Here is a 24,893-nt window from a genome sequence, read left to right on the forward strand (position 1 = left end):
ATAGAGAGTAAAAAATTTTAAAAATTTTAAAGAAAGATAAAAAAAAAAGGACAGAGACAGACAGTATTGCAAATATAGTTTAGAAGACAAAACCTTGGCATTTTCACAATACTCTACAGTTTATAGGCACAACAGGACAAATTTGAAATTGGAAGCTCTCCACAAAATGCAAGTGACTTATTCATTTTCTAGAAAGGGGCTGGTGGGACCAAAAGTAGAAAATATAGAATAATACTAGGACAAGTTAATTGAGTAGTCTAACCATAGAGAATGCCATGACCTTTAAACTGGATTTTCCATGGCTAATTTAGAGATAAGATTTATCTAACTGCTTCTTAAAGAACAGAAATGCCAACAGCACAAGAACTTTAGACAAACATCTATGTTATCATATGATGAACTTGTTACTGGATTATCAGGGCCACTGAAAAACACAGTAGATGGAGATTTTGAAGGAAGGACACAAAGTCTCTATGTAGCATTCCCAAGTTCAACAAGGGAGTAGATCTCTTACCATCTTCTTTCTGAAGATTTCTTTCAATGTTAGACACACAGGATGCACACGTCATGCCTCTGATCTGTAAAAAGCACTTCTGTGGTACTACCATTCCTGTGGATTGCGGGGACTTTGATGAGCGGCCAGGGTGGTGGTTTTTAGGCAGCTCCCCAGTGTGGGGAACCATATCTGGCACTGACACGGGTGCACCACTTTTAATCCACGCCATGGAATTCTCAGCACCATGGTTTCCAGTATGGTTGGTTGAACCATTTTCTAGGATACAATATCAGAAATAATTCAAATTAGAAGAACAAAGGGTAGTATTTTTTTCAGAACTAGGAAGAGGCCTGACAATATTCAGATTAAAGCTCCTAAGGAGGCCACACTGGGGCTGGTGTTATCTCTGAATCTCCCTCCCCATAATCAGAGAGAGGCATACATTTACAGATATATACCAATATTTCGAGAATGATTCTGATGAATAGGCAACTATTCAAATTAGAAAATGATGACAACAATAATAACTCACAGGCATTCTGCTAAGCACTTATGTGTATGTCCTCCTTTAATTATTAAAATAACCCTATGTGAGAAATACTTACCTCCATGTTAGAGATAAAGAAATGAGTCACAAAGAGTTAATCTGCCTCAAAGTAGTGACACTAGCTTCTAAACCAAGTCCTTTTAACACTGGGGTCTGTCCTTTAGCGACTAGCTCACTCTGGTTAGCACAGGTTTCATTTCCTCTCATCGCACCATTATGGGGATGCCTGCTTTCTTCTTATTATTTGTAGAAGTTCTATATGAATTCAAGATACGCATGCTTTGTCAGTTGTAGGTGTTACAAATATCTCCTCCCAGACTGTAGTTTGTATTCTCATTTTCCTAATGGTATCTTTTGATAAAAAAAATTCTTAAAGTCCAATTTATCAGTCTTTTAAAAAAATACGTTAGTACTTTTTAGGCTATCTAAACAGACTGTCTACATCAACACTGTGCAATTCAATTCATGACATTTTCTTCTAGAAGCTCTATTTTAATCAGTTTCCACATTCAAGTCTACATTTCAAGTATATTTTGTGTTGAACATGAGGTAATGTTCAACTGGCTATCCAAATGGTTATCCAAACAATCCAGCTCCACAGACTTAAAAGAACCATCCTATCCCCCACTGAGGTCCTGTGGCACCTTTGTCATAAATTAGATCACACAGGTAGCGACTTGTTTCTGAGCTCTCTAGTAGGTCCATTGATCTCCTTGTATATCCTTTTGCCAGTACCACATTGTCTGTCTGTCTGTCTTTCTCTCTCTCTCCCTTTGAGGTATAATTTACTTAGAATAAGATTTACAGAGGCTGGTAGCATTGTGGCATAGTAGGTAAAGCTGCCACCTGCAATTGCCAGCATCCCATATAGGTACCAGTTTGACACCTGGCTGCTCCGCTTCCCATCAAGCTCCCTGCTGATATGCCTGGGAAAGCAGCAGAAGATGGTCCAAGTGTTTGAGTTACCATCACCAACAAGGGAGACCCAGAAGAAGCTCCTGGCTTTGGCCTGACCCAGTGCTGGCTGTTGTGGCCATCTGGGGAGTGAATCACCAGACGGAAGATACTTCTCTTTTTATAACTCTTTCAAAATAAGTAAATCATTAAAAAAAGAATAAGATACACAAACCTTAAAGTATCACTCTACAAATCTTTATATATGCTGTATTAGTTTACCTTTGCTACTTTAACCAATTACCACATATTTGGTGGCTTAAAGACACACATGCCTTATCTTACAGTCCTGAAATCATAAATGTTACGTGAATCTTCCCAGATTAAAACCAAAGCATCAAGCCGGCGCCGCGGCTCAATAGGCTAATCCTCCGCCTTGCGGCGCCGGCACACCGGGTTCTAGTCCAGGTCGGGGCGCCGGATTCTGTCCCGGTTGCCCCTCTTCCAGGCCAGCTCTCTGCTGTGGCCAGGGAGTGCAGTGGAGGATGGCCCAAGTGCTTGGGCCCTGCACCCCATGGGAGACCAGGAGAAGCACCTGGCTCCTGCCATCGGATCAGCGCGGTGCGCCGGCCACAGGGCGCCGGCTGCAGCGGCCATTGGAGGGTGAACCAACGGCAAAGGGAAGACCTTTCTCTCTGTCTCTCTCTCACTGTCCACTCTGCCTGTCAAAATAATAAATAAATAAATAAAAATTAAAAAAAAAAAAAACAACAAAGCATCAGCAGGCTATGTTCCTTTCTGGAGGCTCTAGGGGAGAATCTGTTTCTTTGCTTTTTTAGAATGTAAAGGCCACCAGTACTCCCAGGTTCATGATCCCAACCTTCATCTTCAAAGTTATCAATGTTGGATCTCCCTTCAGTTGTCACACCTCTCTAACCCAGCCAGGGAAGGCTCTCCACTTTTAATAATTGCTGTGATGTGACTGGGTCCACCTATATAACCCAGGATCTCCCTATTTCAAGAACCACTTCTCTCATCACCCCATAAAGTCTCTTTTTGTCATGTGAGGCAACATATTCACAGGTTTCAGGGACTGGGGCAAAGATATCTTGGGGACTATTTTCTTTTTGTTTTTGACAGGCTGAGTTAGAGAGAGAGAGAGAGAGAGAGAAAGTTCTTCCTTTTCCATTGGTTCACCCCCAAAATGGCTGCTACGGCTGGCATGCTGTGGCCGGCGCGCTGCGCCGATCCAAAGCCAGGAGCCAGGTGCTTCCTCCTGGTCTCCCATGCAGGTGCAGGGCCCAAGCACTTGGGCCATCCTCCATCCTTCCCAGGCCACAGCAGAGAGCTAGACTGGAAGAGGAGCAACTGGGACAGAATCTGGCGCCCCAACCGGGACTAGAACCCAGGGTGCTGGTGCCGCAAGTGGAGGATTAGCCAAATGAGCCGCGGCACAAGCCTATTTTTTTTTTTTAATATTTATTTTATTGTTTGAAAGAAAGAGTTACAGAAAGGCAGAGGAAGAGGCAGAGAGACAGAGAGAGATGCCTTCCATCTGCTGGTTAACTCCCCAAATGGCCGCAACGGCCGGAGCTGGGCCAATCCGAAGCCAGGAGCCAGGAGCTTCTTCCAGGTCTCCTGTGAGGGTGCAGGGGCCCAAGGCCTTGGGCCATCTTCTACTGCTTTCCCAGGCCATAGCAGAGAGCTGGATTGCAAGTGGCGCAGCCGAAGGCTCTAATCAGCACCCATATGGGATGCTGTCACTGCAGGCGGAAGTTTTACCTGCTATGCCACAGCGCTGGCCCCAGCTACTATTCTGTCTCCCACATATATAAACACCCATATAACCATTATCTAGGTCAATATCTGGGGCATTTTTATCACTCCAGAAAGTTACATTTTGTTGGTGACACAAAATATTTTTAAAACTACACAGAGAGAAAAGACAACGGATTTCCATTATTCTGAAATTCACAGCTACAGAAATCAGAAGATTGTCACTGGCCAGTACTGACAACAGTTCATGAAGTTTCTCTTCTGAATGAATCTCACACATTGGAATGTTTTGCTCATTTTCTGAAAAGTGGTAAGTGACTTCCACTCATTTGAGGAGTTGCCTGACCGCTTCCACACCTTTGGTGAAGACCTCTCCAGTACACTGGCCTATCAGGGACCCGTGCCTTTTTGATGCAGGGACCATCCCATCACCCACAAACACAGGTTTACTCTGCTGGACTTTGTTGTTGTTCAAAATGACTCTTGCCTTGGATCTCAAACTCACAAAATCTACTTTGTGGCTATGAGCTTTAAACATCCCACCTCTCCTCCTCACTAACCTTCTGCACCTGTCCAACCTTTCCCTACTTTCAAGTCCTTCACCTGTTTTCTGGATTCACCTGTGTCTTTATTTACAAAGCCAACAATTTCACTAACATTCATGTGCTACAGAGAATTTTACACCCTCCGACTGACCTACAATTTGCCTAATATTTATCCAACATTGAGGTATGACCCAGCTAAACTCTGGACTCCTGGAGATAGCTGAAGAAAGCTGAAGCCAATCAACAAAAATCCAAACAAACCAAGAATACTAGCTCCTTCCTCAATTTATGCTAACTTGACAAGTGGGCATGTAAATTGATTCTGCTTTTCTTAAAAAAATTATTTATTTATTTATTTATTTATTTATTTATTTATTTATTTATTTATTTATCTGAAAGTCAGAGTTACAGACAGAGGGAAGTCATTTACCACTTTTCTTCCATTCACTGGTTCATTCCCCAAGTGACCACAATGGCCAGGGTGGAGCAGGTTGAAGACAGGAGTGGCATCCAGGTCTCCAGTGTGGGTGGCAGTGGCCCAAGCACTTGGGCCAACTTCTGCTTTTCCCAGGCCATTAGCAGAGAGCTGGATCAGAAGTTGAGCAGCTAGGACACAAACTGACACCCACATGGGATGTTGGTGCTGCAGGTGGCAGCTTTACCTGCTCCATCACAACGCTGGCCCCAATTCCACTTTTTGAAAGTCTGTTTGATTTTATTACCAAAAACAGGACCCTAAACTGGTTGGCACTTAGTAAGAGATTCATATCTTAATAATTAGATATGCACAGATTTATCCTCAAATATATCCATCATTGTTACTTATAATCGCATACACAAAAAATAGATGGGAACAGTTTTGGAGGAAAAAAGCTACAGCACATCCATATGATTGAATATTATACAGACCCTAAACATGGGACTGTAGATGTTTTCATAGACCTAAAAATGTTTATGGCCAGCGCCGCGGCTCAATAGGCTAATCCTCCGCCTTGCGGCGCCAGCACACCGGGTTCTAGTCCCGGTCGGGGCGCCGGATTCTGTCCCGGTTGCCCCTCTTCCAGGCCAGCTCTCTGCTGTGGCCCGGGAGTGCAGTGGAGGATGGCCCAAGTGCTTGGGCCCTGCACCCCATGGGAGACCAGGAGAAGCACCTGGCTCCTGCCATCGGATCAGCGCGGTACGCCGGCCGCAGCGCGCTGGCCGCGGCGGCCATTGGAGGGTGAACCAACGGCAAAGGAAGACCTTTCTCTCTGTCTCTCTCTCTCACTGTCCACTCTGCTTGTCAAAAAAAAAATCTGTTTATAATAAAGTATAGAGTGAAAAGTGACTACAAATTTACATATAATACAATCCAATGTATTTCTAAATATAAAGTATATATGCTTTGGAAAAGTCTGCAAGACCACATTTGAAACTGAGAAGGTGTGCTACAAGGATTATAGACAAAGGGGACACAGAGTATAACAGCAAGTCTGATACGGAGACACCAAGGACAGAAATAGTGAGTGAGGAAGAGGGCTTCCAGACTTCTGTAAGGACTGTCCCTCCTCCACTTTTTTTTTTTTTTTTTAAGATTTATTTTATCCTGAAAGGCAGGATTACAGAGAGAAAGAGGGAGAGATAGAGAGATCTTCCATGTGCTGATTCACTCCCCAAATGGCTACAGTGGCTGGGGCTGAGCCAGGCCAGGAGCCAGGAGCTTCATCCAGAACTCCCATGTAGGTGGCAGGGGCCCAAGGACGTGGACCATCTCCTGCTGCTTTCCCAGGCACATTAGCAGGGAGCTGAATGAGAACTGGAGCAGCTGGGACTTGAACCAGCACCCATATGGGATGCTGGCACTGCAGGCAGTGGCCTAGCTCTTTACAACACAATGCCAGTCCCAGAACTTTCTGTCTTACAGTATGAGATGGGAGGGTATCAGCAGTCTAACAAGACCACTCTGAATGCTAGGCAGGGAAGAGACTATGGAGCTGCAAGGGAGGAAGCAGGGAAGCCAGCTGAGAGCCTCTTTCAGGATCTAGGGAGACAAGCAGCAGTCTGGATCACAATGCTAGCCTTACTTCCCGTTACACCGGAGGTTCCCGCTAAGCTGCACTGCTCCCAAAGAATACCAGCAGACTCCTGCCTTCAGGAGTGTTCATCTCTTCCATCCGGTGTACAGTCCTGCCCATACCTGCTTGCTGAAATCGTATCCATTCTGAAATCTTATCCAAGCCCAGATCCAATACTACCTCTACCATCAAGTCTTTGGGGAGCCCCATTACCAGATGCTGGATTTTCTCCTTATTTTCTGAATCCTGAGCAATTTACCTATTCCTTCCTGTTTGTTTTTATGCTAATACTTCCTGATTGATGGGTCTCTGTGAACTGCTTTGCTTTGCAAGTGTCAACTACATACGGGTAGGTGCTGAACTGCCTATCTACACTTCATGGCACCCAATACGAAGCCAGAGACTCAGCAAGCCCTCAGCACATCAGTGGGTTGGAGAAATGGTGACCCCTGAAATGACATTACCCATTTGTCATGATGCGTGGCTGATCATTTTTCACACTCATTCATTCAAAAAATATTTACCATGAAAACCAGTACACAAATGCAGAGTTGTCTCCTAGGTAAAAGAGGTCTAAATGTAGTTTTAGCTGCCTGCCACTGGCCTACCTGCTCTTGGACTGTTCCACTTCCACTCCCCATTGAGCTATCACAGAGTTCTAACCATGTAAGCATTGTTCCCAGGCCAACTGGTTTCTGACTAAATTTGGCCCATGGGAAAGTAATAAGCAGGAAACTGTAAGGCAGAAAAGGGTAAAAACCAAGGTGTCCCCCATCTACTTACTGGGACCCCAGCTCCTACCTGGCAACCTTAGCCTCTGGGCTGTGGTAACTCCCCTCCCCCCACAAACCCTCTAGTACTGGAGGCAGTGGGTGATCGATCAAGCAATTGGGTCCCTGCCACCCTTTGTGGGAGATCCAGACAGAATTCCTGGCTCCTGGTTTCCGCCTGGCCAAAACCTGACTGTTGCAAGCACTTAGGGAATCAAACTGTGGATGAAAGATCTTGTCTCTGACTCTGCCTTTCAAATTGAAAACAGAAAAAGATAGTCCCCCGCCCACCAATAGTTTATCCTAAATTAAAACTGCCAGGTAAAATATTGGATGCCCAGGTAAATCTGATTTTTAGATAAATTTAAAAAAAAAGGTTTATTTATTTGAAAGGCAGAGTTACAGAGAGGCAGAAGCAGAGAGAGAGAGAGAGAGAGGTTTTCCATACACTCCCCAGATGGCAACAACATCTGGAGCTGCACTGATCTGAAGCCAGGAGCCAGGAGCCAGGAGCCAGGAGCTTTTTCCAGGTCTCCTATGGGGGTATAGGGGCCCAAGGACTTGGGCCATCTTCTACTGCTTGCCCAGACCATAGCAGAGAGCTGGATCGAAAACGGAGCAGCCGGGAATCAAACTGGCACCCATATGGGATGCCAGCACTGCAGGCAGTGGCTTTTACTCACTATGCCACAGCGGCCCCAAACAACAATTTTTTAGCATAAGTAAACACCAAATACTACATAGGACATACTTATAGTACAAAATCCTTTATTACTTATCTAAAATTCAAATTTATCTTTATTTGCTAAATCTGAAACTTTAAGTATTTCCTGGGCTAAATATAATTTCATACTCTGTCCAATAAAAACCATTTATTTTATTCTCAGGTTTACTCAGTCAAATCCAATATTCCGTATCATGTAGTTTAGTGTTAATTTCTTTTCACTGCCAACAGCCTGACTGTATCATTAAAAGACTAAATCTTACACAAATACAGATATTGAATCTATACTACATTTCTTTATCTTTTGAGAACAGGATTTACTGTTCTATTATGTTTTCCTTATTGATTTTTGTTTTAGAAAAAACTCTTTCCTGACACCTGGTACAAAAGACAAAGAATGTGGCTAAGCTACTCCATATGACTTACTCCCTTCAACAGTGGGTGTGCAGTGTATACAGAGGGGAGGCAGGAAAGGATCACAATACGGTGAACTTCTCAAGGACACACACTTCATCTCAGTGGCCACAGAAAACAGGATGTGGGGAATCAAAGCTCTGCTGGAGCCAAAGGCAGCTCTTTCTAGTGCCGGGCTCACCACTCACCACTGCCCTGTGGAGTCAAACTCCAGGCAAAAGGCTGCTGAAGCAGGCCATGTCCTAGTACAGTCTGGAGTCAAAGACATGTACAGGGTCTGGATCTGGGATCTAAGCGTTTAACACATTCCCACCCAGAGTTGTTCCTCAACAAATGCGTCCCTTTCCTTTTGATCTTCAGCCTCTCTCAACCACCCCTGTCTATCGCCCTCCAAATTCTCCCTGGCTGAAGCTACTGGTGGCCTCCGCTCCCACCATCCTCCCCATAGATGCAGGCCATCACTGTGGAGACCTCCATCTCTGCAGCCCTCCCCTAAGTTCCAGGGTGCCACCCTCTTCTGGAGTCACTGTCTGGGAGAGGCTCCTCTGAGCAGCCTTCCTCCCTCTGCTGCTTCCTCTTCCACACTCTCTCTTTCTGGTCCTCTGCCCTGGCCCCAGGCTCTCACTCTCAGACCTGCATCTCCAGCCCACGCTGTCCTCCAGCATCTCAGTGAAGGACTCCCAAAGAGCTGCCCTTCTTCCAGGGCTCTGCTCCATCACACACATCCCTTAACTCGACTCCACACTGGATAGATCTGACCTCTTGGATGTCCTTCTTCTTGCTCTCCAGCCCCACATCATTTCTCACCCAGCTTCCTACATGGTTTCATTGTCTCCAATCACAATGTACTGATATCAGATTGGTCTTCTAAAATATAGTGTGACCCATGCTTCCTCTGCTTGAGACCCACCAGTGTCTGCCCTCACATTTACAATAAAGTCCTGACTCCCTCCAGGCAGGAGCCACTGTGCAGGCCGCTGCCTCTGCTTCCCACGGTCTTGGTCCTCCCTCCCCCATGCACATCTCTCACTCCCATTCAGCCCCCTTCACAAATCTGTCCTATGCACTAAGTCAAGCTCAGGTAAGGGCTCATGGAATGATTTGCTCCTTCTATCTCCTGCTCACTACAACGTAAGCTCTTAGGACAGGCATGTCTCACTCATGCAGTAGCCCTGCAACCTGCACAGGCCCTGGCACACAGCAGACATGCAGAAAGAGTTAAAATGCTGCTGTATTCACAGGGCTCTCAGATGAGAAAAAGGAAAGGGAAGAGAGGCCAGTGAACACCCATGAACCAGCAGGCCACTAAGGGGAAGGGAGAGCAGGGACAGCCACCGCTCTGGAAATTCTGTCTGGTTGGCACAACACAAGGAATGGGAGGCCTTGCTCTATGAAGATGGCTAATCTCACAGCCTACCCCCCAGCTCTCTGTTCTTACACACATCAAAGGGAACCCATGGTAAAGTACTGCCTCAATCCCCACTTTTCAGAGTGCTCTCTGGGTGCTGAGACCAAAGTTCTGTTGTTTTTACTATTTTACTTTGATGAGCAGAGAAATCTTTGGAGCGATAATGGTTCCTTGGGTAAGAAGGGCCTTACGTCCCCAGAGTGCTTTTGTTTAGAACACAGAATCAGCATTCTCTCCAGAAAAGCTCAAATTTAAAGAGCTAGGCATTCAAGTTCCAGCTACAGGAGAGACAAAAATCTTAACACTTGGAAATACTATTCCCCTACTCTGACAAATTTAATATGCAAGAAAAGATTGCAGAATTTTGGTAGACTGTCAACCTTCTGAGGCCGTGAGCAAGGCTCACCTCTCTGGCCATCCAGGAACAACTTACAAGATACAAAGAGAAAAAGAGATTGCATCTGAACATGCTTTAGACATACACAAACTACATACCAGGAATGACTGAAGCCTCAAATCCCATGTCTTCCACAGCAGCTCTCAGCTCTTCTGGGCTTATTACAGAGGGATCATAAAGAACTGTTCCAGTCCCTTCAGCCAAAGAGACTGATATTCGCTGCACCCCTTCCCGTTGGGAGATCACGCCTTCGATGGACTGGACACAGGACGCACAGGTCATGCCAACAATGGTGAGCACTAAAGTACTGCATGTACCCTGTACCTGGCCTCTCTGGGGGGAGACAGGAGAATGACCATTGGAAGACCTATTCTCTGTCCCTCTCTCTTCTGCTCCATCTGGAAGAGAAACTTTGAAGTTCCCAGGTGGAAGTGCTTCAATGGCCTTCTGCAGAGACTCTGGGGTGATACGAGAAGGGTCATACTGTACTTGCGCAGTTCTGTTCTCCAGGAACACTTGAATATTTTGAACCCCTGGGAGTTGGCCTATATTTCCTTCAATATTCAAGACACAAGATTTACAGTGCATCCCATCTACTCTCAGTTGCAGGGTGGCCACTTGGCTTCCTGGGTGCCCCGAGGTCTCAGAATTATTCAAATTCTGGTTAGTAGACACTGAAGGTCTCTTTAGGTTAGTGTTTTGTAACCGCTCAATATCAATTGGTCCCAAGCTTAAGGGAGCCATTTTGTTCTTGATGGTAGCTTCAAACCCCATGTCATTTACATGGTCCCTGAGGTCTTCAGGTTGAATAAGGTAAGGCTGATAAGTGATGACTGCCTCCTGGTTGCCAAGTGAGACTCTGACTCTTACCACACCTTGCAGTTTCCCAATCTTGCCTTCAATGGAGCTGACGCAGGACTGGCAGGTCATGCCCTCCACCCGCAGCTTGATCACAGCCTCCTGGGCAGGCAAGGATCTGGACGGCCAGGAGGCAGCCTTTCCTTCTGTGACGCTGGCCTCATAGCCCATGTCCCCGATGTGATGACAAACCTGTTGCAAGCTCATGACTGATGGCACATATTTCACAGTTGCACTTGCTTGTTCCAGGGAAATCTTAATGCTCACAATGCCTTTCAAACTGGAAATCCTGTCTTCAATGGACTTCACACACGACTGGCAAGTCATGCCCAATATACTGACTGTGCCAGTGGTCGTCGGAGAAGGGCACATGCTATCCAGACCTCCTTCATAGCCAACATTGTCAAAGGCAAAACTCTGCTTCATCGCTGCTTCCCAGGCACGAGCAGGCAAAGACAGTTTAGATAAAATCTAAAAGAAAAAGAAATAACATTTTTATTCCTTACAACTAAATATTTCTTGTATTTCATATGCTCATATCTCAGCATGCCTGGCACTGAGAAAATGAAAAAACAATGTCAATGTTAAAATGCCTCATGGGTACAAGAACATAAAATTCAGAGAAATAAAACTAAAGAAATTATATATAAAACAAACAGGCTCATGTGGGTTCCTGTGATTCTGAACCTAGAAGTCAACTCCGCCCACCTCAATGAACCGTCTTCCTCACTCAGCTGACGTGGGGACTTCTAAAGGACATAGAGAAGGCACGGTGCAGTTACAAGCATAGAACACAGTATGGCCAGCCTAGACACAGGCAGAGAGCACAGAAGCCTACATGGGAAGGCACAGGTATCACAAGACAATCTCCCTGCCTCCAGCTGAGACCTGAGACCTCCCTGCAGGGCGTGGCCCTTTCAGTTCCAACTTTGGGCAGTCCTGCTGACATGCAAATCCCAGAGAGGAAACACCTTAATTCTGTACTTCTTTTAAGGGGTACCTGTCTCATTTTCTAGCAGGGATTGACTGTGTTCAGCCACCTTTGGGCCCAGGCTCCAAACGCAGACCTCCCAGGACCGAAATGCTGGGAATCCACAGATACACCACGTGCCTGTAAGGAAAGCTCTGGTGTACGCTCCCGAGTGAAGCAAAATAAGCAACGGTGGCTGGGGCAAGAGGGTAGGAGGGGAAAGCTGGGAGGGCAGGAGGTTGAGTTTAACAAGGAATGTTGGCTGGCGCCGCAGCTCAATAGGCTAGTCCTCCGCCTGTGGCGCTGGCACACGGGGTTCTAGTCCCGGTCGGGGCGCCGGATTCTGTCCTGGTTGCCCCTCTTCCAGGCCAGCTCTCTGCTGTGGCCTGGGAGGGCAGTGGAGGATGGCCCAAGTGCTTGGGCCCTGCACCCCATGGGAGACCAGGAGAAGTACCTGGCTCCTGCCTTCAGATCAGCACGGTGCGCCGGCCGCAGCGCGCTGGCCGCAGGGGCCATTGGAGGGTGAACCAATGGCAAAGGAAGACCTTTCTCTCTGTCTCTCTCTCTCACTGTCCACTCTGCCTGTCAAAACAACAACAACAAAAACAATAAACAAAAAACAAGGAATGTCAGCGTTGCCTTGAGCTGAGTGTCACTGCCCTCCCATGTGTTCGGAAGAGTGAGAGTCAGCACCTAAAATTTCAGATGTATCACCACTCTTAATGGACCTGTTTTCTTAATCCACCACAGGTTAAGCATTATTTTCTAACCACTATACATAATTAGATTTAGCCATTCAATTATGAGAACAAATCTTCCTTTCACGGGCTCCCAGCCTACCAATCTCTTAATTAGATACAGTTTTTATATCAGTTCTATTACACTTCAAAATATGGAAACAGGGCTTTATATATGACACAAGATTAAAAAGTATATTTCTCTTACTCACACACAATCCTACTTATCCTTAGATAAATCCCAATGACATGTGCTGATCTCCATATCCCTGTGCATAAAACACAGACCTTTCCAACTATGGCTTTTGAGCACCTTAAGATGTGTTTTAGTTATCTACTGCTATATGACAAATCAAAGTTTGTAGCTTACAATGGCAGCTCAGTTTCCTAAACTTTCAAAATGGAAACTATAAATGCTCATTTGTAGATTCACAAAAGAAACTATAAGCTAGTCTGAGATTAATAATTACAGAGAGTTGCTTTTTTTTTTTTTTAAATATTCACAGTAGAGGCAAGCGTTTGGTCTAGCACTTAAGACACTAGTTGGGATGCTCATATCCCACATCAGAGTGCCTGGGTTCAACTCCTGGCTTCAGCTTCCTGAAAAGCAGCAGTGATGGCTCAAGTGACTGAGTTCCTACCACATGTGTTAGATACTAGGATTGAGTTCCCAACTTCCAGTTTAAGCCAAGCCCTGGCCATTGAGTGCTACTGCAGAGTGACGGAGTGGACGGGAACTGTCTCTCAAATTAATAAAAATAAAAAATATTCAGAACAGTATCTTTTTTTTTTTTGACAGGCAGAGTGGACAGTGAGAGAGAGAGAGAGAGAGAGAGAAAGGTCTTCCTTTGCCGTTGGTCCCCCCCGCCCCCCAATGGCCGCTGCAGCCGGCGCACCAGGCTGATCCAAAGCCAGGAGCCAGGTGCTTCTCCTGGTCTCCCATGGGGTGCAGGGCCCAAGCACTTGGGCCATCCTCCAGTGCCTTCCCGGGCCACAGCAGAGAGTTGGCCTGGAAGAGGAGCGAACGGGACAGAATCCAGTGGCCCGACTGGGACTAGAACCCGGTGTGCCAGCGCCACAGGTGGAAGATTAGCCTATTGAGTCGCGGCGCCAGCCAGAACAGCATCTCTTAAGACAGTAGATATAAAAGGAAATAAGTAATTAATGGAACAGCAAATTAAAAAACTACACTGAATCTGTGGTGTAAATATGAAATGCAGTATGTATATAAAGATGACATGGCATAAAGTGTTAATGGACACTGGTTGTCTCCTCAAAAATCTGTTTAGAAAAATAAAAATTTGCAATCTATGTCAAAAGACATTTCAAATAGATCAAAGATTGAGAAGTAGAAAAAGAAATAATAAAAGAACTATAGGAAAATGTAATAATTTTAAAGTGGGAAAAGCCTAACTTGACAAACAAAATCAAGAAAATTCAGAAACTATAAAATATGGATATAATTAAGTGGAATTAGGAAAACAATTACTCAAATCAAGTCAAAAGATAAATAATAAAATGAGGGGGGGAAACCTGCTTCACACAGCACACATTAAGGGTTCATTTATTTAACACTATACAGTTCCTCCAAAGAAGAAAAAGGACATCCAATTAACAGAAAAAGGACAGTTGATTTAAAAGAAATACAAATGGCTTTTAAATATTCAACAAAATATTAAAGGAAATAGAACATTCCAACCAGTCACGCTGTCTCCTATGGCACATATTCTAGACCATGCTCCCTCCTACATAGCCAGTGGGAATAGAACTTCTCTGGAGAGCAATCTAGCAATACCTATTAAAATTACAGTTTCAGATACTCCTTGACCCAGAAATACTACTTCCAAGAATTTCTCCAAAAAAATGTTAAGATATTAAATGCTGGCCAGCGCCGTGGCTCACTAGGCTAATCCCCCGCCTGCGGTGCCGGCACCCCAGGTTCTAGTCCCAGTTGGGGTGCCAGTTCTGTCCCAGTTGCTCCTCTTCCAGTCCAGCTCTCTGCTGTGGCCCGGGAAGGCAGTGGAGGATGGCTGAAGTCCTTGGGCCCTGTACCCGCATGGGAGACCAGGAGGAAGCACCTGGCTCCTGGCTTCAGATTGGTTCAGCGCGCTGGCCGTAGTGGCCATTTGGGGGGGGTGAACCAACGGAAGGAAGACCTTTCTCTCTGTCTCTCTCTCTCTCTCTCTGTCTAACTCTGCCTGTCAAAAAAAAAAAGAAGGAAAAAAAATATATATTAAATGCTACAGGGCCGGCACTGTGGCACAGTAAGTTAATCCTCTGCCTACTGCGCCAGCATCCCATACAGCCGCCAGTTCCAGTCCTGGCTGCCCCTCTTCCAGTCCAGCTCTCTGCTGTGGCCTGGGAAAGCAGTAGAAGATGGCCCAACTCCTTGGGCTCCTCTACCTGCATGGGAGACCTGGAAGAAGCTCCTGGCCCCTGGCTTTGGATCAGCCCAACTCTGACCATTGTGGTCATCTGGGGAGTGAACCAATGGAAGTAAGACCTTTCTCTCTGTAACTCTACCTCTCAAATGAATAAATAAAATCTTAAAAAAAAATAAAAACCTCAAACCCCTGCAAGAGTGATGCCTTGCTTGTGGAGTTCATTCTGGCCCCTCTTTTCGCTCTTCTGCATCAAAACCACAATGTTTAAAAAAAAAAAAAAAACAAATAAATAAATAGAAAGATATTAAATACTACAAATTGGTGAAACTAACCAGCAAGAGGCTGGTTAATTAAATTATTATACAGTCATACAACGGAATACTCTATAGCTCTGAAAGTGAATGAGGCAGTTTTGTACACAGTGAAATAGCCTGTTATCGAGTAGATCATGCAGATAAAAAAAAGGCATAGAATATACAGTATACACAGTATGTGTTTCAGTTATCTATTGCTGTGCAACGATTCAAAGTTAGTGGCTTATAATAGCGACTCAGTTTTCTAATTTAGACAGAGCTCTGCAGGAGAGACTAATCTGCTACATACAGCATCATTTGGGGCAGTCTGAATAGGAATGGAGGTTCCACTTTCAACAAGATGGTTCATTCATCACATGACTACCAAACTGGTGTTGGCTGTCAGCCGGTGGCTCAGCTGATGCTGTTGGCAGGGTCTCTGGTTCTCTTCTGTGTAACTTTCTATATTACCAGGTGAAGACCTCACATGTGGTGACTCCCAGGTTCTGAGAGGGAGTGTCACAATGGCAAGCATTCCCAGAACGTAGGGTCCAAGGTGCAAACATTTATAAAAGTTCCCATTGGTCAAAGCTGGTCACTAGGCTGAGCAAATTAATATGGAATGGAATGACACAGAGTTTGAACAAGGGGGCATACACAGTTCGCTGAAAGTGCCACCGAAACTAGTCCATCACAGTATGCTCTCACCATCTGTGTGAATCGAGAACATGGCACAAACGGATGCCCATACATGCATGGTTTATCTCTGGCAGAATGCTTAAGAAACCAGTACAGAGTCTCAGGAGAGCTGGGCAACTGAAGGGATCAGACAGCCAGGATGCAGTGAGGAAGGTGTGGTGGTTCTTCCCATAAGCAAGCAAGCAGTTCTACAGCAGGGGACACCAGCTGGGTGCCCACTAATCAAAACCCAGTTCTGGGCCGGTGCCACAGCTCACTAGGCTAATCCTCTGTCTGCGGTGCCGGCACACCAGGTTCTAGTCCCCGTCAGGGTGCCGGTTCTGTCCCGTTTGCTCCTCTTCCAGTCCAGCTCTCTGCTGTGGCCTGGGAGTGGAGGATGGCCCAAGTGCTTGGGCCCTGCACCCCATGGGAGACCAGGAGAAGCACCTGGCTCCTGGCTTCGGATCAGTGCAGTGAGCCAGCCGTAGCGGCCATTTAGGGGGAGAACCAACAGAAGGAAGACCTTGCTCTCTCTCTCTCACTGTCTAACTCTGCCTGTAAAACAAAACAAAACAAAACAAAACAAAAAAACAAAAAAACACAGTTCTGGTATTAATCTACCTGGAGATCATGTCCGATGCCACAGGTTGAGGCTGAGGTTGCCACAAGTCCCTGGCTTATACCTATGCTTCTGACCAACTGGCTATAAATCAGGATTCTGGCAACCTCCTCCTCAGTTCAATTAATTTGCTCAAGTGGCTCACAGAACTCAGAGGAACACCTGTTTATACTTACTGATTTATTATAAAGAAGATACAAAGGATACAGGTGAAGAGATGCACAGAGCAAGGTATGGGAGAAGGAGCAGGGAGCATCAGGCCCTCTCCAAGAGCTCTACCCTCCAGGAGCCTCTGTGTGTCCAACAACCTGGGAACACTCTCAATCTTCCTGTTAATGGGACCCTCAAAGGCAGTGATGATGACTTAAATAACCGAGTTCCTGCCACCCAAATGGGAAGCCTGGACTGAGTTTCCAGCTCTTGGCTTCTGGCCTCTGTCTTGGCCCAGTTCTGGACCTCATGGGCATATGTGGAGTGAACCAGCAGCAGAGGGGATATCTATATATTGATCTCCCTCCCTCTCTTTCTCTCTCCCCTCTCTCTGCCTCTCAACAAAAAACAGAAGTTTTTAAAAAAAAGTTATGATAAATATAATAACAATCATGAATTAATGGTATTCTGTACACTCACTGCTTTATGTAAAAAACATTTCCACTTACATTTGTTCAAAACATTTGTATCCTTGAGGATACATCTTATGGTCTTGGATATGAATTCCAGCCTTGTATGGACACACCCAAGCCTCGGTTTCTTTAGGTATAAGATGGGAGTAATAATAATGCCCTCTCTACAGTTGTATGGGCAGGCCTGACAGCTAAGGCAACTTAAAGGGTTAACTCACAAACACTTGATAATGAAGGACTATGAAACAAACTCACTTCATATGATCTTCAAACATCACTCAGGAAGGTTTGCAGGGCACTTAGTGTTTTCCTCCATTTTATTGATAAGGAAAATTAATCATTCAAACTGGCGTATATAACCCTAACTCCAACCTGCCTGCCTTATTTTTTTTTTTTTTTTCAAAAAAAAAAAAACTTATTCATTTATTTGAGAGGCAGGGTTACAGATAGAGAGAGAGAGAGGGACACAGAGAGAGAGAGGTCTTCTATCCACTGATTCAGTCCCTAAATGGCCACAAAGGCCAGAGCTGGGCCAATCTGAAGCCAGGAGCCAGGAGCTTCATCTGGGTCTCTCTTGTGGGTGCAGGGGCCCAAGGACTAGGACCACCTTCCACTGCTTTCCCAGGCCATCAGCAGAGAACCGGATTAGAAGTGGAGCAGCCGGAACTCGAACCAGTGCCCATATGGGATGCTGGCACCACAGGAGAAGGTTCAACCCAGTACACCATAGCACTGCCTCCCCACCTTATTCTTTAATGTTGTTTTACTAAGGTCCAGAAAAAGCTTCCAATAATAATTTTTTATATTTTTGTCTACTTAAAAACTCAGGCATTCATTCAAACATGTATAGAGTTCTTTTTTCTTTTTTTGGACAGACAGAGTTAGTGAGAGAGACAGAGAGAAAGGTCTTCCTTTTCCGTTAGTTCACCCACCAAATGGCCACTACGGCTGTTGCGCTGGGCCAATCCAGAGCCAGGAGCCAGGTGCTTCCTCCTGGTCTTACATGGGGTGCAGGGCCCAAGCACTTAGGCCATTCTCCACTGCCTTCCCGGGCTACAGCAGAGAGCTGGACTGGAAGAGAAGCAACTGGGACAGAATCTGGCGCCCCAACCAGGACTAGAACCCAGGGTGCTGGTGCCAGGGCCGCAGGCGGAGGATTAACCTAGTGAACCGCAGCGCTAGCCATGTATGAAGTTCTACTATGCACTTGAGCTGTGTGTACATCAACCCAATCTCGGCCCTCCAGAGGGCAGAATGTGCATTTCCTGGGTAATCCTGTACAAATGACTATTCACTGCCTTCTTCCTTCTCAGTCACAGCAAGGGAAAATAGTAACCCCTATTAGATGCAGCATAGCTGATATTTGCTTCAGAAAAAAAGTTAACAAATAAAATTAATGAGAGTTAATACGGCAGTCATAAAACATAGGTTGTTTTCAACATACAACAAAATTCACACATTATAAGACAATGGTAACTTTGTCCAAAGAGACATCACAATATTATCTCAGAAAATCCATTTACAATCTCTTACCATACAGCTTTGAATTACATTGCTTTTAACTTACATATACTGTAACAACTACTCTATCAGATGAAAATCAATCAACAGTACTTTTGTATTTCAGAATCTTCTCAATAATACTTTATAAACAAGGAGTATTAAATGACAGGGCTGTCACTATCAAGCAACTCAGTATCTTGGAAGATATGTCTGAATAAACAGTCTAATTCAAAACTATAAGCCATAATCCCTTTATGTCATTTCCCAGAATTATATTAAGATCATGATGTAAGACACTTATATGACATGTGAAGTATTACCATTGGTTAGAAAAAATGTCAACACTAATATTAAATCAGATACTCACATAAACAGTAGAAGTCAATAGACTGAGGACTATTTTTTGTTACTATATGGCATGATTGGCAGATCTGAGGATATAATGCTGCTAACATTTTATTTTGCTATATGGAAGTGTTTACTATAATAGCTAAGGAAAAGGGCTGCCGCTGTCACGTAGCGGAGATGCTTGCAGTGCTAGCATTCCATGGGCACGGGTTAGTCCTCTCTGTTCCACTTCTGATCCAGCTCCCTGCTACTGCACCTGGGAAAGCAGTGGAGGATGGCCCAAGTTCTTGGGGCCCTGTCCCCATGTGAGAGACCCAGAAGGAGCTCCTGGCTCCTAGTTTCATTTGGGGAGTGAACCAGCAGATGGGAGAACCTCTCTCTCTCTACCTCTCTCTATAACTCTTTCAAATGAATAAAATAAGTCTTTTAAAAAAATCATGGCTACTTCTGTATAGTGATAAGTACAAACCCCTGAATATTCTTCTATAGAGAAGTGGATATGAATAGTCCTATCAAACAGAATTCTACATAGTGATTTTTAAAAATAAGTGAATTTATACATACTATATTGACATGGAAAAGCAACATGGTATATTAAAGAAACAAAGTTGCAGAACTGTATAAATATTATCCTATTTAAAACATGAAAAAAAAAAAAAAAACAATTTACTGTTACTGATGTTTATATCCAGGTATCAGTTTATACCCAGACATAACTTTCAGGGAAAACTAAGTTAAAGAATTCAATTTAGGGCTGGCACTATGGTGCAGCGGGTTAAGGCCCCTGTAGCACCAGCATCCCATATGGGCATTGATTCAAGTTTCAGCTGCTTCACTTCCAATCCAGCTTTCTACTAATGGCCTAGGAGAGCAGTGGAAGATGGCCCAAGTACTTGGGTCTTTGCACCCACATGGCAGACCTGGAAGAAACTTTGGCTCCTGGCTTCAGCCCAGCCCAGTCCTGTCTGTTGTGGTCATTTAGGGTTGAACCAGTGTATGCAAGATCGATCTCTCTCTCTCTCTGATTCTGCCTTTCAAATTATTAAAAAAATTTTTTTTAAATAACTAAAAAAATTTCAATTTAATTTTCTCTGGAAAAGCAAATAAAATTCTAGTGATGCCAAAGAGACCAGATCACTTCCACCCACCGCCCCCCCCCCATTTCATCTATTTTTTTCCCCTTTATTTTAGAAGAGATAAACCCGCACCAGCTGGGTCATCTTGATTCCACCTAGACAAAAATAAAACCCAACCTAACTACCCCTCCATGAAGACAAAATTCTGTATAGAGCTTTCTAAAAATGCTAAGTCCACAACCTAACAATCCTACAGTCATCATCTCAACATGTCTCATGTCAAACCTCTCTGCTGCAATGTAAATCCACTTCCAGTCTGTTCACTCATTCCATAGCATGATACTGCACACTGAGACGCCATCAGATGTAGGATTCAAAGACAAAAAACCTGCAGCCAAACTGGGCCAGAAGTCAAAAGGGTCATAGGTAAGGAGGCTTAGGCATTGTTTCTGGAAAGAAGGTAGAAATCTCTGCACACTTCGAACAAGAGTCCAGCAACCTCCAACAACTCCCTAGCCCCCTTCACCCCCAAAGAAGTTAGAAGAGAAAAGGAGGGTACAGTCAAGGGGATTTGAGAAGCTGGTCCCTATTCCTTCCCTGCTCGCCTCTGGGGTATGAGAGACTGCAGGCCAGAAGTCCCTGGCAGCTTCTATCAGAACATCTAGCCAGGGCACTGAGGCCCCTGCCTCCTGTTCTCCTATGTTCTTGCTTTCTTGGACTGGGACTGGAGAAGTGAGTGGATACCCTCATTTTCTTTTCATAAACTAACTGCCTAGGAACCTTACTAGGTCCTGCTCACACCCGCAAGGACCGAGTTTCTAATATGAGTACGCCAATGTGGGAGAGGATGCACTCTCCACACGTTTTGCCAGTTACACCTTAAAAAAGGCATTTTATCCCCTCTGCCTGTCCAAACCATGAATGAATCAGAAACTTACAGCTTGCCTAAAGATTTCATTCTAAATCATACAGAACAGACTCTACCATTTATAAGAAATATAAAATACAAGCAAGCAAATCCACTAACCTAAAGAGCAAAATTTTTAATGTTTTATTCACAGCGGCTACCTGTGTCTTCTAGAAACAAAGTGCCACCTGAAAGTTAATGTTCCATAAACTACAAACCAGTGGGTTTCCAACAGTTAGATCTATCTCAAAACTCTATCTCATCCTGTTTATTAAACAAATGAAGAGCAATGGTGTCTCATTACACTGACCTAGGGTAAAATCCCTCAGACAAATAAGCTAATCTTTCATTTTCAGTTTTCTCATCTGTTAAAAAAGATTGATGCTACTTCCCTAGATCGTCAAAATGATTAAATCAGAGGTCTCAGCACTGTGGCATGATGGGTTAAGCCTTCTCTTGAGACACCAGCTTCCCATATGAGCTCACTAAAGTCCAATTGCTCCATTTCTGAAAGAGCTCCTTGCCAATGAACCTAGAAAAGCAGCAGAGGAATGTCCAAGTGCTTGGCCCCTGCCACCCACATGGGAGACCCGGATGGAGTTCTAGGCTCCTGGCTTTGGCTTGGCCCAGCCCTGGCCATTGTGGCCATTTGGGGAGTGAACCATGGGATACAAAGATCTCTCTCTCTCTCTCTCTGCATAATTCTGCCTTTCAAATAAATAAATCAATCTTTTCCCACCAAAAAAAAAAAAAAAATAAATTAACTGAGCAAGGTGCCTACTACATACCAAGTGCTTAGTTCTCTGAGTCAACACGCTGTTAACAATGAGCAAGTATTCAACTGTAATGAACTTTACGGTTGACTTTTAGAATCACAAACCAGCTACTATAAATTTCCCCTATTTGAGGATAATTAAATTCTTTCAAAAGTCATGAATTCAAAAGTGGGATTCCAGTTTATCTGTTTTTTTTTTTTTTTTTAAGATTTATTTATTTTACTTGAAAGTCAGAGTTACACAGAGAGAGGAGAGGCAGAGAGAGAGAGAGAGAGAGAGAGACAGGTCTTCCATCCGATGGTTCACTCCCCAATTGGCTGCCGACGGCCGGAGCTGCACCGATCCGAAGCCAGGAGCCAGGAGCTTCCTCTGGGTCTCCCACGTGGGTGCAGGGGCCCAAGGACTTGGGCTATCTTCCTGCTTTCCCAGGCCACAGCAGAGAGCTGGATTGGAAGTGGAGCAGCCGAGTCTTGAACCGGTGCCCATATGGGATGCCAGTGCTTCAGCCCAAGGCATTAATCTGCTGCACCACAGCACCGGCCCCGGGATTCCAATTGAAAATAATAATACAGACCCATGTATCACATACGTAACATATGTAACACATAAAAGTATCCATAAAATATTAAGTTAAAAATGCAAGGTATATAACATTATGTATAATGTGATTTCCTATTTGTAAATATATATATGTATGTATATACACATGAACACATTCACATACACAACACATGTTCATACATATAGGGGAAATAGTTGCTTTCTTTTTCTTTATATTTTCTGTACTCTTCTCACCCCATAAAAAATTTGTCTTTTATAATGAGTATATATTACTTTTACAGTCAGGAAGTTAGAAAAAACAGAGTTGCAACTATGCTGAGACAGATCTCTGAGATAAGAGTCCTACACTGACATTTAGACAGCACCCAGCACATCTCAAGAGTTGGGAATTCTACTGAAAAGCACAATTTGGGCAGAAGTAGTAACTAATGACATTTTATGCATGTGATACTCTACAATTCCATGAGCAGGATCTATCATCCTGCTTTGCAAGAGGCTTCAGGACTTACCAGCTCAGGCCCCAGAGCCTATAAACACACCTGCGCTCAGAGCTGCCCGACCAAGGCCTCTTCTCCAGCCCTCCTTTCTGAGGCCTGTTCAGGTTGTTCCCTTACTACAGAGCACTGAAAAATCACTAACATGGCACACATCCCCAAACCTCACACAAAGGCTGGAATTTATAAAGTAACAGTTTAGACCTTTTAAAGAAATGCTCTCAACCATTTTCCCTAGAAAATGTTTAATATTTTACTCTCTTAAATACTTGGCTAAAAATATAAATGCTGACATATATTGCATACACGGGCAACATGAAAAGTCAGATTAAATATGTTGTCATTCATTTAAAATGTTAACACATATTAGTTTAGCTACTGGTTTAGTACAGTTCAAAAAGATATAAAATGAAAACTACTCAAGTATTTTAGAAAACAAAGCAATCAAAGTTCACAGTACATGCAGTTTGTAGTATAGCTATCACTCTACGTCCTCCCCACCCAAAAAACTCTTTGACCCCAACTCTTTGTAAAAGCTTCCCAAATTACAAATGATAATTCTACACTTCCTGTTATTAAACTTGCCTGGGAAGACATTTCGAAGGAGGCTCCTAGAATTTTCCACAAATTCAGTACACACACAAAAAATGTAACATTTTAAAATAAACATCTCAAAGCATATTTATATCCTGGCTAAAAACCTGTCTTCAATATCCACGTGACTTCAACATACCTACAGTTCAGAAAGCTCTTTTCAAAAAAATTTCTTTTGGTTTTGGGGACTTTTTAAACAATGAACACTAGAATAGGCCTCAAAGAAGGCTAAGTACTTAGCAAAACTTTCCTTTGTATGTTAAATATTAGAATCCCTTCACTTTCATTGACGACTCTGTGTCAATGAAATAGACTCCACACAGACTGCCAGTCCCACTTGGAAATGCTACAAAAAGTCGCCATTCTTACAAAAGGCTGTACGTCCTACTTTCCAATATAAACTTACCATTGGGTTAACAAAACTTATTTGCATAAGAAAAGCCGCTTTACTTTGCAACAATGCTTTCAAACTGTTTACTTAGCTGAACTGTGAAGATTAACCATATAAGGTATGCCTTTTTTTTTTTTTTTTTGTGACAGGCAGAGTGGACAGTGAGAGAGAGAGAGACAGAGAGAAAGGTCTTCCTTTTGCCGTTGGTTCACCCTCCAATGGCCGCCATAGAAAGGGAGGAAAGACCTACTTTTTGTCGGGCTTGCATTTTGGAAAGACCTGTACTTCACCAAGTCTTAACAAAACATCCTGAAAATATGAAACAAGACGCAACCTTCACCCTGGGCAGAATACCTGCCTTACATTCAGTACCACACTCAAACTCTCACTCCCCAGCCTCTCACACAGGAGCCACGCAGAGAAACCTCTACTGATAAATGGTGTTCAAGACCCTCCTGGCTTTTGAGCCCCTCTGCAAGTGCATTGACCTGACTGGAACTCACCCGGGTTCCATTCAAAACCCTCTGTGGAAATTCTGCCTTCTCTGACTGGAAGGAGCCTTCCTCTTCCAAAGACACCATTCTGGCTGAGCCCCTGGCCCGAGGGCTCCTCTTTAAGGACCACCGCTTGTGGACAGACAGCAGGGTCACCTCTGGGTCACTCAGAGTTGCCAGGAAGGACTGCTTGAGGTTCTGGGGCACCTCACCCCCAGCCTTCTCCATTGCGTCCAGGTCGCACCTTCACTCCCTGCTAAACCAATTCACCTTCACCAGACTCGTTGGTTGGGTTAGAAGGAAATGCTTAAGTGTCCTAATTAGCAGGAGGAAGGCACTGTTTCGCCCCTGAGGTGGCCAGCTGCCTGGCGGAGTGTTCAGTCAGCCAGCAGGCTTCAGGAACTTGGGCAGGCAGCACACCGCAGCGTACCTACTTGCTTTTGTTTATCTATGACCGTCCCACCAATTGGCATGCTCTCACTTATCACACTGCATATAGCACTGTCGATCTTTGCACACAGCCTGCACACGCACACGCTCTCAGCCCTGTGTATCCATGAGG

At 44.4% G+C, this 24,893-nt stretch overlaps 1 protein-coding gene across 7 annotated transcripts in view; it reads right to left on the minus strand.

Annotated features, from left to right (window-relative positions):
- The window catches only part of ATP7B (ATPase copper transporting beta), an 81,432-nt gene that overhangs the window by 38,352 nt on the left and 18,187 nt on the right, over nucleotides 1–24,893 (minus strand). For 6 of the 7 annotated variants that reach the window (XM_089304203.1, XM_070048898.2, XM_051832253.3 and 3 more), the window contains exons 3-4: nucleotides 10,124–11,354; nucleotides 515–772 (exon numbers count right to left, since the gene is read on the minus strand). In XM_089304203.1, the coding sequence (XP_089160329.1) occupies nucleotides 515–517 (3 nt within the window). In that variant the 5' untranslated portion in view covers nucleotides 518–772; nucleotides 10,124–11,354. Of the gene's footprint in view, nucleotides 1–514; nucleotides 773–10,123; nucleotides 11,355–24,893 lie in introns of those variants that run through there. The other variant, XM_089304202.1, reaches the window with a different exon arrangement.

This window comes from Oryctolagus cuniculus, chromosome 9 (genome assembly GCF_051225735.1).
Source record: "Oryctolagus cuniculus isolate XC-2025 breed Fujian yellow rabbit chromosome 9, ASM5122573v1, whole genome shotgun sequence".
Taxonomy (NCBI): Eukaryota; Metazoa; Chordata; class Mammalia; order Lagomorpha; family Leporidae; genus Oryctolagus; species Oryctolagus cuniculus.